Raw genomic sequence first — 15926 nt, 5'->3', positions numbered from 1 at the left:
CCCAAAATGCTGGGATTACAGGCTTGAGCCACCGCGCCCGGCCTATATATTTATTTTTTTGAAGCAGGGTCTCACTTTGTCATCCAGGCTGCAGTGCACTAACCCGATCTCGGCTTACCGCAGCCTCCAACTGCCGTGTCTCAAGCGATCCTCACATCTCAGCCTCCCGAATTGATGGGACTACAGGTGTGCATCATTGTGCGCAGATAACTTTTTTATTCTCTGTAAAGGTGGGGGCAGGTGGCGTGTCTCACAACATTGCCCAGGCTGGTCTTGAACTCCTGGCCTCAAGGGATCCTCCTGCCACAGGCTCTTGAATAGCTAGGACTACATCCGTGTGCCACCACACCCAACTAATTTTTAAAGTTTCTTGTTTGTGTGTTTTCCAAGACAGAGTCTTGCTGTCGCCCAGGCTGGAGTGCAGTGCCGCGATCACAGTTCACTGCATCCTCTTCCCTCCTGGGCTCAAGCAATCCTCCTGCCTCAAGTGCCCTGAGTAGCCGGGACTACCAGGGCACAGCACCACACCCAGCTAATTTTTTTTTTTTTTTTTTTCTAGAGACAGGTTCCCCCATTTTGCCCAGGCTGGTCTTGAACTCCTGGACCCAAACGATCTTCCTCCCAAAGTCCTGGGATTACAGGCATGAGCCACCATGCCTGGCCTCTCAAAAGTCTCTGTTTCTCTTACAGAAGGATGTTAACACTGCTCTGCGCCCCACCCCCGACCCCCCACTCCACACTCTTCAGTGAGTGCTCTAAGAATTAAAATAAGTGAATGTGAAAAGCTTTGACAAGAGAGAAACTGCTATGCAAATGTGAGGTGACTGAAACCCCCTTTGTTTAAAAAGAGGACTTTTCAAGAACGACTGGCTGAACTTTTTCAGAGCTGGAAAGTTCCGCGTATGCTTTCACCTTTTTCATTGGCAGTTACTCCAGAATGTATACCTTACTGCTGTCGCCCAACACAATGTAATCCTCAAAACAAGGAAAAGGTAAGTTCATGACCTGGAATTTGAGTGCCTGGTGTCTTGCCATGATAGAGTGTTGACTTCAGGAACTATTATACCTGGAACAACTTTTGTTTCCCCCACCAAGTACCACTAGGCTTCTCTGCACTTGGAGTTTTCCTGTTTTCCTTTTTTAACTGTTTTATTTATTTAAGAGACAGGGTCTTGCTCTGCTCCCCAGCCTGGAGTGCAGTGGCATAGTCATGGCTCACTGTGGCATCGACCTCCTAGGCTCAAGTGATCCTCCCTCCTCAGCCTCCCGAGTAGCTGGGACTGCAGGGAGTGGCACACCACTATGCCCAGGTATTTATTTATTTATTTTGAGAAAGAGTCTCACTCTGTTGCCCGGGCTGGAGTGCAGTGGCGTGATCTCAGCTCACTGCAACCTCCGACCCCAGGTTCAAGCCATTCTCGTGCCTCAGCCTCCCAAGTAGCTGGGATTACAGGTGTGTGCCACCATGCCTGGGTAATTTTTGTATATTTAGTAGAGGGGGTTTCATCATGTTGGCCAGGTTGGTCTCAAACTCCTGAACTCAAGTGATCCACCTGCCTCAGCCTCCAAAAGTGCTGGGATTACATGTATGAGCACTGCACCTGGTCTGGCTATTATTTTTCACTTTCAAATTTTTGTACAGACTGAAGTATCATGATGTTGCCCAGGCTCTTCTCGAACTCCTGGACTCAAGTGATCCTCCCACCTCGGCCTCCCAAAGTGTTGGGATTATAGGCGTGAGCCACTGTGCCTGTCCTGCTGTCTGTTTTTATATTTTATTTAATTTTTAAATTTTTTTCAAGACAGAGTTTCGCTCTGTCGCCCAGGCTGGAGTACAGTGGCGTGATCTCAGCTCAGTGCAACGTCCATCTCCTGGGTTCAAATGATCCTCCCAACTCAGTCTCCTGAGTAGCTGAGACTACAGGTGGGCGCCACTATGCCCAGCTAATTTTTGTATTTTTAGTAGAGACAGAGTTTCACCATTTTGGCTGCCTTGGCCTCCCCAAGTGCTGGGATTACAGGCGTGAGCTGCCACACCCGGCTAATTTTTGTATTTTTAGTAGAGATGGGGTTTCACCATTTTGGCCAGGCTGGTCTTGAATTCCTGGCCTCAAGTGCTGGGATTACATGTATGAGCACTGCACCTGGTCTGGCTATTATTTTTCACTTTCAAATTTTTGTACAGAGCCACCGTGCCCTGCCACCTAGCTTCCTTTCTCAAAGAGGGAGTTCATAGGCTTTAATTTCTGGTGACGTCAGCTTCAGTATTCACACTTTACAGTCGGTGGAGATTACTTGTCCAAAGTCACAAACTGGTGTCCAGGAGATCCAGGGAGACCCCTCTAGTCTTCTACCCTGGTTGTATTACTCAGTTCTCATGCTGCTAATAAACCTTGTCCTTCCTTGAGCCCAGAAAGACAAGGTTATGCACTCCAGCCTGGGCAACAAAGTGAGTCCTTGACTCAAAAAGGGAGAAAAGTGAAAAAATAAAGAGGCGGGCCAAGGTGGGTGGATCACGAGGTCAGAAGATTAAGACCACCCTGACCAACATGATGAAACCCCATCTCTACTAAAAATACAAAATTAGCCAGGCGTGGTGGCTCATACCTGTAATCCCAGCTACTTTGGAGGCTGAGGCAGGAGAATCGCTTGAACCTGGGAGGCTGAGGTTGTGGTGAGCACAGATTGGGCCATTGCAGTCTGGGCAACAAGAGCGAAACTCCGTCTCAAAAAAAAAAAAAAAGAAATCACTTGGACCTAATGTGTTTTTGTTTGTTCAGGTGCTGCTCTGTAAAATGTCTTGGTCTGTGTTCTAAACTTGCAAACTTTTTAATTAAACAAAGAGATTTGATTAGAAGGTTAATGGAGATGAAAGAGTGGTCTCACGCAAAACCAAACAGCCAGCCTCTACCTTTTTTTTTTTTTTTTTTGGAGACAGAGCCTTGCTCTGTTCCTCAGGCTGGAGTGCAGTGGTGCAACCTCCGCCCCTCCGGGTTCAAGCGTCTTGTATTTTTAGTAGAGATGAGTTTTGCCATGTTGGTCAGGCTGATCTCAAACTCCTGACCCTCAGGTGATCCGCCCGCCTCGGCCTTCCAAAGTGATGAGATTACAGGCATGAGCCACCATTACTGGCCCCTTTCTTTTCTTTCTTTCTTTTTTTTTTTTTTTTTTTTGAGACGGAGTCTGCCTCTGATGTCCGGGCTGGAGTGCAGTGGCGCCATCTCGGCTCACTGCAAGCTCCGCCTCCCGGGTTCGGTTCACGCCATTCCCCTGCCTCAGCTTCCAGAGTAGCTGGGACTACAAGCGCCCACCACTTCGCCTGGCCAATTTTTTGTATTTTTAGTAGAGACGGGGTTTCACCGTGTTAGCCCGGATGGTCTCCATCTCCTGACATAGTGATCCGTCCGCCTTGGCCTCTTAAAGTGCTGGGATTACAGGCAAGAGACACCGCGCCCAGCCCCCCCGCCCTTTTTTTTTCCGTAATGGCGGATTCCTCTTCTGTGTTTCCCATCGATGAAATGCAAGGAGAGGGCTGGATGCGGCGGCTCACGCCTGTAATCCCAACACTTTGGGAGACCGAGGCAGGTGGATCACGAGGTCAGGGGTTCCAGACCAGCCTGGCCAACATGGTGAAACCCGTCTTTACTAAAAATACAAAAATTAGCCGGCGTGATGGCGGGCGCCTGTAATCCCAGCTACTCGGGAGGCTGAGGCAGGAGAATCACTTGAACCTTGGAGGCGGAGGTTGCAGTGAGCTGAGATCGGGCCACTGAACTCCAGCCTGAGAATCAGAGCGAGACCCCGTCTCAAAAAAAAAAAAAAAAAAAAAAAAAAATGCATGTAAGGGGATAAGGACTATCTTGTTGTCAGATCGGTTTATTGTCAAATTGGTTTATTACGGAGCTTGTCTTCACCCACTTAAATTGCGAGCCTTGATACTTATCTGGATATCAGAGTTTGCAAAACATATTTTAGGTACCATGGAAAGACATACGACATGAGTAATGGAGTGATAGCTCATAAACAGTGCTTTTTGTTAATTATGACATAATGGGCCTTAAAATTAATTTATTGCATTCAGAATTACTTTTGACCCTGAGCTAAGTTCTTTGTTCAACCAAACATAACTGCGTTGTAAGTCACCAATGACCTCCACATTGTGAAATCTACTGGTCCATTATCTTATATGACCTGTTACCAGCCAGTGACATAGATGGTCACTCCCTCCAGAAATGCCATCTTCACCTGGCTTTCTGGATGTTATATTCTGTTGGTTTTCCTCCCACCTCACTAGCTGCTATTTCTCAGACTTTTACTGGTTCCTCCTCTTCTCCCCATCCTCCCAGGGCTCAGTCCTTCAACACCTCCACATTGGAACAGGATATGGGTAGGGCACAGTGGCTCACATCTGTAATCCCAGCACTTTGGGAGGCTGAGGCGGGAGGATCGCTTGAGCCCAAGAGTTCAAAAGCAGCCTGCACAACATAACGAAACCCTATCTCTACAAAAAAATAAAAAAATTAGCCGGGTGTGGTGGTGCGCACATGTAATCCCAGCTACTCAGGAGGCTGAGGTGGAAGGATTGCTTCAGCCAGGGAGGCAGAGGTTGCAGTAAGTGAAGATCAAGCCACTGCACTCTAGCCTGGGTGGCAGAGCCAGACCCTGTCTCAGAAAAAAATGAATGGGATATAGGACATACTGCTAAACGTTCCTGTCTCTGCCTAATCATTACTTCCTCTCGGAAAACCCTGGATCCCTCAAGATGATATTGGCTGTCTCTCCTTGGGAATCCACCCAATCCTATTCATGTCCCCTCCTGTTAGCACAGGTCACACGATCATGCTTACCTTGTCTTGCACACTACAATATGAGCAGGTGAGCACAGTATTATGTAATATAACTGGTATGTTCGCAGCCTAACAGGTCACCTTGATCTATCCCTTATAGCTGTGTAATATTCCATGGGATGAATGTGCCATAGATTGTTTACCTTGCACTGATCAAAAGTTATCTGGAGGTTGGTGGCTCACACCTGCAATCCCAGCGCTTTGGGAGGCCGAGGCAGGAGGATTGCTTAAGTACGGGAGTTCAAGCCCAGCCTGGGCAACACAGGGAGACCCCCATCTCTACATAATAAATTAATATGAAAAAAAAGCCACCTGGGTTGCTTCTGGTTGGGCTATTACAAATAAAAATGCTATGGATGGGCTGGGCGCGGTGGCTCATGCCTGTAATCATAGCACTTTGAGGGGCTGAGGCAGGTGGATCATGAGGTCAGGAGTTCAAGACCAGCCTGGCCAAGATGATGAAACCCCATCTCTACTAAAAATACAAAAAAATTAGCTGACATGGTGGCACGCGCCTGTAATCCCAGCTACTCGGGAAGTTGAGGCAGATAATTGCTTAAACCTGGGAGGCAGAGGTTGCAGTGAGCTGAGATTGTGCCAGTGCACTCCAGCCTGGCCTGAGTGACAGAGTGAGACTCCATCTCAGAAAAAAAAAAAAAAAAAATGCTATCGGCGTTCATGCGCTGCTTTTGCTTTTGCTTTTTTTTTTTTTTTTGACGGAGTTCTGCTCGTCGCCTGCTGGAGTGCATGCATGCCGATTCGCTCATCGCAAGCTCCGGCCTGGGCCGGTTCGTTAGCGCCATTCTCCTGCCTCAGCCTCCCGGAAGGACTACAGGTTTCACAACCGCTCGCTAATTTTTTTGTATTTTTAGTAGAGACGCTCGCACCGGGGTCCGGGATCTCTGGACCTTTGTGATCCGCCCGCCTCAAGCCCCAAAGTGCTGGATTACAGGCGAGCCACCGCCACCGCCGCGGTACAGGTTAACTGGCGGTAGCCATTTTGCTGGGTCATTTGGTAAGTGTACATTTAATTTTAGAAGGAACTGCCAAACTGTTTTCTAGGATGGCTGTACGATTTTACACTTCCACAAGCAGTGTATGAGAGATCCAGTTTCCCTGCATTCTTATCCACACTTGGTATTGTTAGGATTGTGTATTTCAGCCATTTCAATGCATGTTATTGGTAGCTTGTCATGGTTTTCGTGTGTATTTCCTTAATAGCTAGTGATATTGAACATCTTATGATGTGCTTATTTACCATTCTTACACTGTCTTTCACTGAAATGTCCGCTTGAGATTTGCCCATTTTCTTTTTCTTTCTCTTTTTCTTTTTTTTTCTTTTTTTTTTTTTCTTTTTTTTTGTCAGAGCCTTGCTCTGTCGCCCAGGCTGGAGTACAATAGTGTGATCCTGGCTCACTGCAACCCCTGCCTTCCAAGTTTAAGCGATTTTCATATCTCAGCTTCCCGAGTAGATGGGATTAACAGGCGCCTGCCACCAAACCCAGCTAATTTTTGTATTTTTAGTAGAGAGGGGGTTTCACCATGTTGGCCAGGCTGGTCTCGAACTCCCAACTTCAGGTGATCCACCCACCTCAGCTTCCCAAAGTGCTGGGATTACAGGCAAGCGCCACCGCTTGCTTGCTTGCTTCCTTCCTTCCTTCCCTCCTTCCTTCCTTTCTTTTTTTTCTTTCTTTCCCTCCCTCCCTCCCTCCTTCCCTCCCTCCCTCCCTCCCTTCCTTTTCTTTTTCTTCCTTTCCTTCCTCTCTCTCTTTCTTTCTCAGAGCCTCACTTTGTCACCCAGGCTGGAGTGCAGTAGTATAATCACAGTTCATTGCAGTGTTGTCCTCCTGGGTTCAAGCAATCCTCCTACCCCAGCCTCCGGAGTAGCTGGGACTACAGGCACACACCACCATGCCTGGCTAATTTTTTTTTTTTTTTTTTTTTTTTTGAGACGGAGTCTCGCTCTGTTGCCCAGGCTAGAGTGCAGTGGCCGGATCTCAGCTCACTGCAAGCTCTGCCTCCCGGGTTTACACCATTCTCCTGCCTCAGCCTCCCGAGTAGCTGGGACTACAGGCACCCGCCACCTTGCCTGGCTAGTTTTTTTCTATTTTTTAGTAGAGACGGGGTTTCACCGTGTTAGCCAGGATGGTCTCGATCTCCTGACCTCATGATCCGCCCGTCTCGGCCTCCCAAAGTGCTGGGATTACAGGCTTGAGCCACCGCGCCCGGCCCATGCCTGGCTAATTTTTAAATTTTTTGTAGAGACAGGATCTCACTGTGTTGCCCAGGCTGGATTTGCCCATTTTCTAATTGGGTTATTTGGTTTCTACTTCTTGAGCTTAGAGAGTGCTTTATATATGCTGGATACAAGTCCTTTGTCGGATATGTGATTTGCAAATATTTTCTCCCAGTCTGTGGCTTCTCTTTTCATCTTATTAATGTGGTCTTTCACACAGCAAATGTTTAAACATCTTGATGAAGTCCAATTTATCAATGTTTTTTATTTTGAGACAGAGTTTCACTCTTGTTGCCCAAGCTGGAGTGCAATGGTGCAATCTCAGCTCACTGCAACCTCCGCCTCCTGGGTTCAAGCAATTCTCCTGCCTCAGCCTCCTGAGTAGCTGGGATTACAGGTGCATGCTACCACGCCTGGATAATTTTTTGTATTTTTGGTAGAGGTGGGGTTTCATCATGTTGGCCAGGCTGGTCTCGAACTCCTAACCTCTGGTGATCCACCCACCTCAGCTTCCCAAAGTGCTGGGATTACAGGCATGAGCCACTGCGCCCAGCCCAATTGTTTTTCTTTTATGGATTGTGCTTCTGGAGTCACGTCTAAGAACTCTTCATCTTTGGCCGGGCGCGGTGGCTCAAGTCTGTAATCCCAGCACTTTGGGAGGCCAAGACAGGTGGATCACGAGGTCAGGAAATCGAGACCATCCTGGCTAACACGGTGAAACCCCGGTCTCTACTAAAAAATACAAAAAAAACTAGCCGGGCGAGGTTGCGGGCGCCTGTAGTCCCAGCTACTGGGGAGGCTGAGGCAGGAGAATGGCGTAAACCTGGGAGGCGGAGCTTGCAGTGAGCTGAGATCCGGCCACTGCAGTCCAGCCTAGGCGACAGAGCAAGACTCCGTCTCAAAAAAAAAAAAAAAAAAGAACTCTTCATCTTTAGCTGGGCGTGGTGGCATGTGCCTGTAATCCCAGCTACTCAGGAGGCTGAGGCAGGAGAATCTCTTGAACCCGGGAGGCAGAGGTTGCAGTGAGCCGAGATCCTACCACTGCACTCCAGCCCAGGCAACAGAGTGAGACTGCGGCTCAAACAAACAAACAAACAAAAAAACAAAACTCTTCGCCTGACCCTACACCATGAAGTTTTTTCCTAGATCACTATCCATTTTGTATTAACTTTTTGCATAGGGCTGAGGCTCATTGCTTTGCCTATTTGTACAATTGTTTCAGCACCACTTGAAAAGATTCGTGCTTTCCCCATTAAAACACTTCTGTACCTTTGTCAAAAACAAGTTGGTTGGCAGTGGCTCACGCCTGTAATCTCAGCACTTTGAGGGAGCTGAGGCAGGAGGATTGCTTGAGTCCAGGAGTTCGAGATCAGCCTGATCAACATAGTAAGACCGGCCGGGCGCGGTGGCTCAAGCCTGTAATCCCAGCACTTGGGAGGCCAGACGGGCGGATCACAAGGTCAGCAGATCGAGACCATCCTGGCTAACGGTGAAACCCCATCTCTACTAAAAATACAAAAAAAAAAACTAGCCGGGCGAGGGAGGGCGGCTTCTGTAGTCCCAGCTACTCAGGAGGCTGAGGCAGGAGAATGGCGTGAACCCGGGAGGCAGAGCTTGCAGAGCTGAGATCCGCCACTGCACTCCAGCCCGGCGACAGAGCAGACCCGCCTCAAAAAAAAAAAAAAAAAAAACCATAGTTAGATCTGTCTCTAAAATAAAACAAAAATTGTTAGTATGTGGTGGGCTGATAGTCCCAACTACTTGGGAGGCTGAGGTGGGAGGATGACTTGAGCCCAGGAGGTTGAGGCTGCAGTGAGCCAAGATTGTGCCACTGCACTCCAAGCCTGGGTGACAGAGTGAGACACTGTCTTATAAACAAACAAAATTTATTTATTTATTTTTATTTTTATTTGTTTTTGAGATAGAGTCTCGCTCTGTCGCCCAGGCTGGAGTGCAGTGGCGATCTCGGCTCACTGCAAGCTCCGCCTCCCAGGTTCATGTCATTCTCCTGCCTCAGCCTCCTGAGTAGCTGGGACTACAGGCGCCCACCACCACACCCGGCTAATTTTTTGTATTTTTAGTAGAGACGGAGTTACACCGTGTTAGCCAGGCTGGTCTCGATCTCCTGACCTCGTGATCCACCCACCTCAGCCTCCCAAAGTGCTGGGATTACAGGTGTGAGCCACCGTGCCCGGCAAAAAAATTTATTTTTTAAAGAGAGTTAGTTGACTGTACTTGTGTGAATCTATTTCTGAGGTCTCAATTCCATCTTATTGATTTATGTGTCTATCCCACTGGGGAGACCATAGTTTCTTGGTAACTATATTTATATAGTAAGTCATAAAATCAGGTAGATAGTGTGATTCCAACAACTTTTTCAAAGTGGTTTTTTTTTGTTTTGTTTTGTTTTTTTTGAGACGGAGTCTCGCTTTGTCGCCCAGGCTGGAGTGCAGTGGCCAGATCTTGGCTCACTGCAAGCTCCGCCTCATGGGTTCCCGCCATTCTCCTGCCTCAGCCTCCCAAGTAGCTGGGACTACAGGCGCCCGCCACCTCGCCCGGCTAGTTTTTTTTGCATTGTTTTAGTAGAGACGGGGTTTCACCGCTTTAGCCAGGATGGTCTCGATCTCCTGACCTCGTGATCCGCCCGTCTCGGCCTCCCAAAGTGCTGGGATTACAGGCTTGAGCCACCGCGCCTGGCCTCAAAGTGGTTTTAACTATTCTACTTCTTTTGCCTTTCTATATAAAGTTTAGAATAAACATCTATATTTAATACAAAAAAAATTGCTGGGATTTTTGTAGGAATTGCATTACGCCTATAGATCAGTTTGGGTTTTTGTTGTTGTTGTTTGAGACAGAGGTCACTCTGTTGCCCAGGCTAGAGTGCAGTGGCGGGATCTCAGCTTACTGCAACCTCTGCCTCCTGGGTTCCAGCTAGTCTCCTGCCTCAGCCTCCTGAGTAGCTGGGATTACTACCAGGTGCACGCCACCACGCCCAGCTAATTTTGTATTTTTAGCAGAGATGGGGTTTCACCATGTTGGCCAGGCTGGTCTTGAAATCCTGACCTCAAGTGATCTGCCCGCCTTGGCCTCCAAAGTGCTGGGATTAAAGGCGTGAGACACCACACTCGGCCCCTATGGATTAATTTGAAGAGAATTGGTATCTTTACTATAATATGTTGGATCTTCCAATTCAATCCTAATCTTGTGGTTAATGAAAGAATCTGAAGTAAAGGAAAGAACTATGGGATTGAAATGGGGTGCTGGGAGCAAATTTCTCCAGAATCTGAACTCTCTTTGACCTTTGATCAAATGGGGTCGGACTCCATCCTAGGGAAGTGAGAAGGGTCTGGGAGACATAAATATATGCCAACTCACCTGTGTAGGTTTACAGTTTACAACATTACCTGGGGTTTCACAACTCAACTGCAAGAAAGGAATTAGCATCCCCGTTGTTTTTAAACCAGTGTTTTCATATCCTTTATTCCCAAGTCAGTGTATTTGTCAGTTTGAATGTTACATGTATGATAAAACAGATTATGAAAAGTATACTTACGATGAGAACATTATTTTATATAACTGATCATTGAATATGCAACGTCTTGTAACAATAACTTAATGGACCCAACTCTACCTTCTGAATGGACAAATTTTATGATTCTCCTAAAACGTTTTGAGTTGGGTATAGTTTCTTTTTTTTTTTTTTTTTTTTTGAGACAGAGTCTTGCTCTGTAGCCCAGGCTGGAGTGCAGTGGCCGGATCTCATCTCACTACAAGCTCCGCCTCCCGGGTTCACGCCATTCTCCGGCCTCAGCCTCCCGAGTAGCTGGGACTACAGGCGCCCGCCACCTCGCCCGGCTATTTTTTGTATTTCTTAGTAGAGACGGGGTTTCACCGTGTTAGCCAGGATGGTCTCGATCTCCTGACCTCGTGATCCGCCCATCTCGGCCTCCCAAAGTGCTGGGATTACAGGCTTGAGCCACCGCGCCCGGCCGAGTTGGGTATAGTTTCTTGTTGCTTCTTCCTGTGACCCAAGGCTTAAAAATGAGGCTGGGCACAACGGCTCACGCCTCTCAACCCAGAGCTTTAGGAGACCAAGGCGGGAGGATCACTTGAGATCAGGAGTTTGAGACCAGCCTGGCCAACATGGTGAAACCCCATCTCTACTAAAAATACAAAAATTAGCCAGGCGTGATGGTGCATGCCTGTAATCCCAGCTACTCAGGAGGCTGAGGCAGGAGAATCACTTTAACCTGAGAGACAGAGGTTGCAGTGGGCTGAGATCACACCTCTGCACTCCAGCCTGGGCAATAGAGCGAGACTGTCTCAAAAAAAAAAAAAAAAAAGAATGAATCTCTGGAAACTAGTAATTAGAGCCAGACCTCCCTAGAACCAAGGAGACAGGAGTCGGAGAAAAGGACACTACAGATGATGCCCACAGTCTCAAGCACTGTGGCATATGCTTGACTTCAGAGCATTCTGGCGCTCAAGGTCAAGTGTCGAGCCATCTATATATCCTGTCAACGCAAATGCCTGCAACCACTACAATTAACAGGATATGGAAGAGAGGAGGCGCATCATGTGTGGAGGAATGAATCAGTCCCAACAATTATGTGAACATTTCGAAAATTTCAATACCAAGGATTAACTTCTAAAATACAACTTTACATACTGGCGCATGCCTCTAGTCCTAGCTATTCAGGTGGCTGGGGCAGGAGGATTGCTTGAGCCCAGGAGGTCGACGCTGCAGTGAGCTATGAACACCACTGCACTCCAGCCTGGGCAACAGACTGAGACCCTGTCTCAAAAAAAAAAAAAAAAAAAAAAAAAGACAAGTTTAGGCTGAGCACAGTGGCTCACACCTGTAATCCCAGCACTTTGGGAGGCCAAGGTGGGAGGATCCTTGAGCCCAGGAGTTTGAAACCAGCCTGGGCCACAAAGTGAGACTCCATCTCTACAAAAAAATTAAAAAATTAGCTGTGCATTGTGGCACACACCTGTGGTCCCAGCTACACAGGAAGCTGACACAGGATGATGGCTTGAGCCCAGGAGTTCAGGGCTGCACTGAGCCATGTTCATGCCACTGCATTCCAGCCTGGGTGACAGAGGAGGACCCTATCTCAAAAAAATGAAGTAAATTGGCCAGGTGCAGTGGCGTGTGCCTGTAATCCCAGCTACCCAGGAGGCTAAGGCACAAAAATCTCTTGAACCTGGTAGGCGGAAGTTGCAGTGAGCTGTGATCACACCACTGCACTTCAGCCTAGGCAACAGACTGAAACCCTGTCTTTAAAAAAAATAAAAATAAAAGACAAGTTTAGGCTGAGTTAAGCCCAGTGGCTCACACCTGTAATCCCAGCACTTTGGGAGGCCAGGGTGGGAGGATCGCTTGAACTTAGGAGTTCAAAACGAGCCGGGGCCACAAAGTGAGACTCCATCTCTACAAAAAAAATTTTTAAAACTCAGCTGTGCGTTGTGGCGCACACCTGTGGTCCCAGCTACACAGGAAGCTGACACAGGATGATCGCTTGAGCCCAGGAATTCAGGGCTGCAGTGAGCCGTGTTCACGCCACTGCACTCCAGCCTGGGTGACAGAGTAAGGCCCTGTCTCAAAAAAATTTAACAAATTGGCCGGGTGCTGTGGCGTGCGCCTGTAATCCCAGCTACTCAAGAGGCTGAGGCACAAGAATCGCTTGAACCTGGTAGGGAGAGGTTGCAGTGAGCTGAGATCACACCACTGCAGTCCAGCCTGGGCCACAAAGTGAGACCCTCTCTCAAAAATAAATAAATACAAGTTTATAGTCAGAAGCTATACAGCTAGCCATTCAATAAAATGCATGTGCAATATGGTGGAGGAGCTGTTGTGAACATCCCCATTTGAATGCTGGGCAAACAGAGTAGTTCAAGGTCCCCAAAGGATGCAGCAGGTCGTACTCATTTCAGAAGGGAACTCTGTAGAAACCATCCAGTCTGGGCAGAGCCCCCACTCCACTGGCCTGGAGAGCCACGAATCCGGCGCGCGTCCTCCCCACCTTGCCCACCAGGGGGCGACAAGTCCCTGTAAAGGGGTCGCGGGCCGCAGAGCTGGTGGGAAATGATTGAGGGGCGTGTGTGGGTCAGCGTTCCTTGGGGACCCGTGAAGCCTGGGCTTAGGGCTCACAGCGTGGGTCCCCAGCACAGACAGGAGGCGGACAGCTTCCCGTGAACTGCAGGGGAGTCCCGGGACGCTGTCCTCCAGCGAGGTGGGGACCGGCTACGTCCCTCAGTTCCCCCCTCGGTCCTCGGGCCACAGGGACATTAGACTAGGGGGTCAGTTCTTCCAGCCCTGCTCAGGCCTCTTCTGACTAGAGGAGCTGCGACGGACGCGGAGTTCAGGCCTCTTGGCGACCGCGGTCTCCTGAACTCGACCCCCTCCCTGCTCCCATGGGGAAGAACCCCGCCCCTAGAACGGCCTCCCCTCCAGGTGTCTCCCCTACACTACCCCTCCGCCGGCCGGGCACTCCGCCAGTCCTAAGGAGGCCTACCCTGCCCCTTCTAGCACCTCCCCTGCTTGGACCTGGTCCCCGCCCTCGGCCGCCCGCCAGTCCCCGAGGCGTACACGTGGTAGATCCCGTCAGTCCCGGAAGTCTCGCGTTACTCAAACGCCTCGCGCAGTCGCACTTGCCCTTAGGGAAGGGGCGGGGTGAACGGAAGCCGGGAAGGAGATTCGTGGTTCGCGGGGTGCGGGCGCGCGTGCGCACTCCGCAGCCCGTGCAGGACCGCGGCGCTGGCCGGGCGCCCACGAGCCGGCGGGTTGGTTGCGCCCCCATCCTTCTTTCCCTGGGACCTGGGGTCGCGGTTACTTGGGCTGGCCGGCGAACCCTTCAGTGACCTGGCGAGGAGCGGGCCTCGCGCGCCTGGAAGGCTCTGTGGAGCGAAGAGAGTGAGCACGGGAGGGGCGGCGGAGAGGCCCGAGGTTGGGGGAGACGCGGGATCTGGAGGTGGGTAGGAGGGGACGAGGGACCGGAAGGAAACAGGGCTGTCGAGTGTGGCCCCTCTCGGGTGCACCTTTTGTTTTTGTATTTGTTTCAGACAGCGGCTTACTCTGTTTACCAGGCTAGAATGCAGTGGCGCGATCCCGGCTCACTGTAGCCTCGAACTCCCGATCTCAAGCGATCCTCCCGCCTCGGCCCGGGTAATTGAAAAAAAATTTTCTTAAGACAGGGTCTTGCTGTGTTGCCCAGGCTGGTATCAAACACGCGGGTTCCAGTGATCCTCCCGCCTCGGCCTCCCAAAGTGCTAAGGTTACAGGCGTGAGCCACTGCCGGGCCAGGTGCACCCTTTGTACAGGAAAAGGGGTAGGAAAGGCTTCGAGGTCACTGTGATCCCTCTGATCTCGTCCCTTTCCCATGCCAGGGCACACAGCATGGCAGAAAACCGTGAGCCCCGAGGTACCGTGGAGGCTGAACTGGATCCGGTGGAGTACACCCTTAGGAAAAGGCTTCCCAACCGCCTTCCCCGGAGGCCCAATGACATTTATGTCAACATGAAGACTGACTTTAAGGCCCAGCTGGCACGCTGCCAGAAGCTGCTGGACGGAGGGGCCCGGGGTCAGAACGCGTGCTCTGAGATCTACATTCACGGCTTGGGCCTGGCCATCAACCGCGCCATCAATATCGCGCTGCAGCTGCAGGCGGGCAGCTTCGGGTCCTTGCAGGTGGCTGCCAATACCTCCACCGTGGAGCTTGTTGATGAGCTGGAGCCGGAGACTGATACACGGGAGCCACTGACTCGGATCCGCAACAACTCAGCCATCCACATCCGAGTCTTCAGGGTCACACCCAAGTAGTTGAAAAGACACTCCTCCACTTATCCCCTCCATGATGTGGCTGTTCGCATGCCGAGTACTGGACCTTGGACCAGAGCCATGTAAGAAAAGGCCTGTTCCCTGGAAGCCCAAAGTACTCTGCATTGAGGGGGGTGGTAATTGTTTCTTGGTGAGCCCAGTTAGTGGGTCTTCCTGAGTGTGTGTGTGTGTGTGATCTGTAACTATTGCCATATAAATAAAAAATCCTGTTGTACTAGTGTCCTGTCACCTCCACGGCCACTGACTCTTTCCTGTGTAAATTCTGTGTGTGCCTGAATAGGGATGGTAGGAAATGCTGCAAGTATCTAGCTGAAAGGGGAACCCAAGTGTTTCTTGCCTCCATAGAGAACATAGATTATGCTATGCAGTGTAACAAAACAGTACAGTACAGAAGCCCAGTCATCCCAATGTTTGTTTTAACGATTTTCATCTTCTAGTTGGGTGCAGTGGCTCCAGCTTGTAGTCCGAGCTACTGGCGGAGGCTGAGGCGGAAAGATCGCTTGAGCCTGGGAGTTTGAAGGTACAGTGAGTTATGATTGTGCCATCTGCACTCCAATCTAGATGACATACTGAGACCCTGTCTATGCAAAAAACACACTTTTTTTTTTTTTTTTTTTTTTCTGAGATGAAATCTTGCTCTGTCACCCAGGCTGGAATACAGTAGTGCCGTCTTGGCTCACTGCAGGGTCAGTCTCCTGGGTTCAAGTGATTCTCCTGCTTCATCCTCTGCAGTAGCTGGGATTACAGGTGAGCGCCACCACGCCCCACTAATTATTTTTGTATTTTTAGTGGAAACACCATGTTGGCCAGGATGTTCTCGAACTCCTGACCTCAAGTGATCTGCCCGCCTCGGCCTCCCAGATGCAAAAAATTTTTGAAAACTAAATGGGGCTGGGCGCGGTGGCTCAAGCCTGTAATCCCAGCACTTTGGGAGGCCGAGACGGGTGGATCATGAGGTCAGGAGATCGAGACCATCCTGGCTAATATGGTGAAACCCTGTCTC

At 49.7% G+C, this 15926-nt stretch overlaps 1 protein-coding gene across 8 annotated transcripts; it reads left to right on the top strand.

Moving 5' to 3' along the window:
* The first annotated feature begins 778 nt into the window (after positions 1 to 778).
* Positions 779 to 15151, top strand: POP7 (POP7 homolog, ribonuclease P/MRP subunit). 8 transcript variants are annotated; one of them, XR_004183311.1, is made up of 3 exons: positions 13742 to 14057; positions 14149 to 14251; positions 14473 to 14486. XR_004183311.1 is itself a non-coding variant. In XM_017956613.3 (3 exons), the coding sequence occupies exon 3, from the start codon at positions 14483 to 14485 to the stop codon at positions 14903 to 14905; it is 423 nt and encodes a 140-aa protein (XP_017812102.1). In that variant the 5' UTR covers positions 13783 to 13999; positions 14149 to 14251; positions 14473 to 14482; the 3' UTR covers positions 14906 to 15151. The 8 variants fall into 8 exon arrangements, 5 of the variants coding, with proteins under 5 accessions (XP_031521403.1, XP_003895850.1, XP_017812102.1 ...); XM_017956613.3 differs by having other exon boundaries at positions 13783 to 13999; positions 14473 to 15151; XM_031665543.1 differs by lacking the exons at positions 13742 to 14057; positions 14149 to 14251 and adding an exon at positions 779 to 992 and having other exon boundaries at positions 14473 to 15151.
* The last annotated feature ends 775 nt before the right edge of the window (positions 15152 to 15926 follow it).

The sequence above is a fragment of the Papio anubis genome, chromosome 4 (genome assembly GCF_008728515.1).
Source record: "Papio anubis isolate 15944 chromosome 4, Panubis1.0, whole genome shotgun sequence".
Lineage (NCBI taxonomy): Eukaryota > Metazoa > Chordata > Mammalia > Primates > Cercopithecidae > Papio > Papio anubis.
The sequence above is the reverse complement of the archived record's forward strand: the minus strand, read 5'-3'. Positions and strand labels throughout refer to the sequence as shown.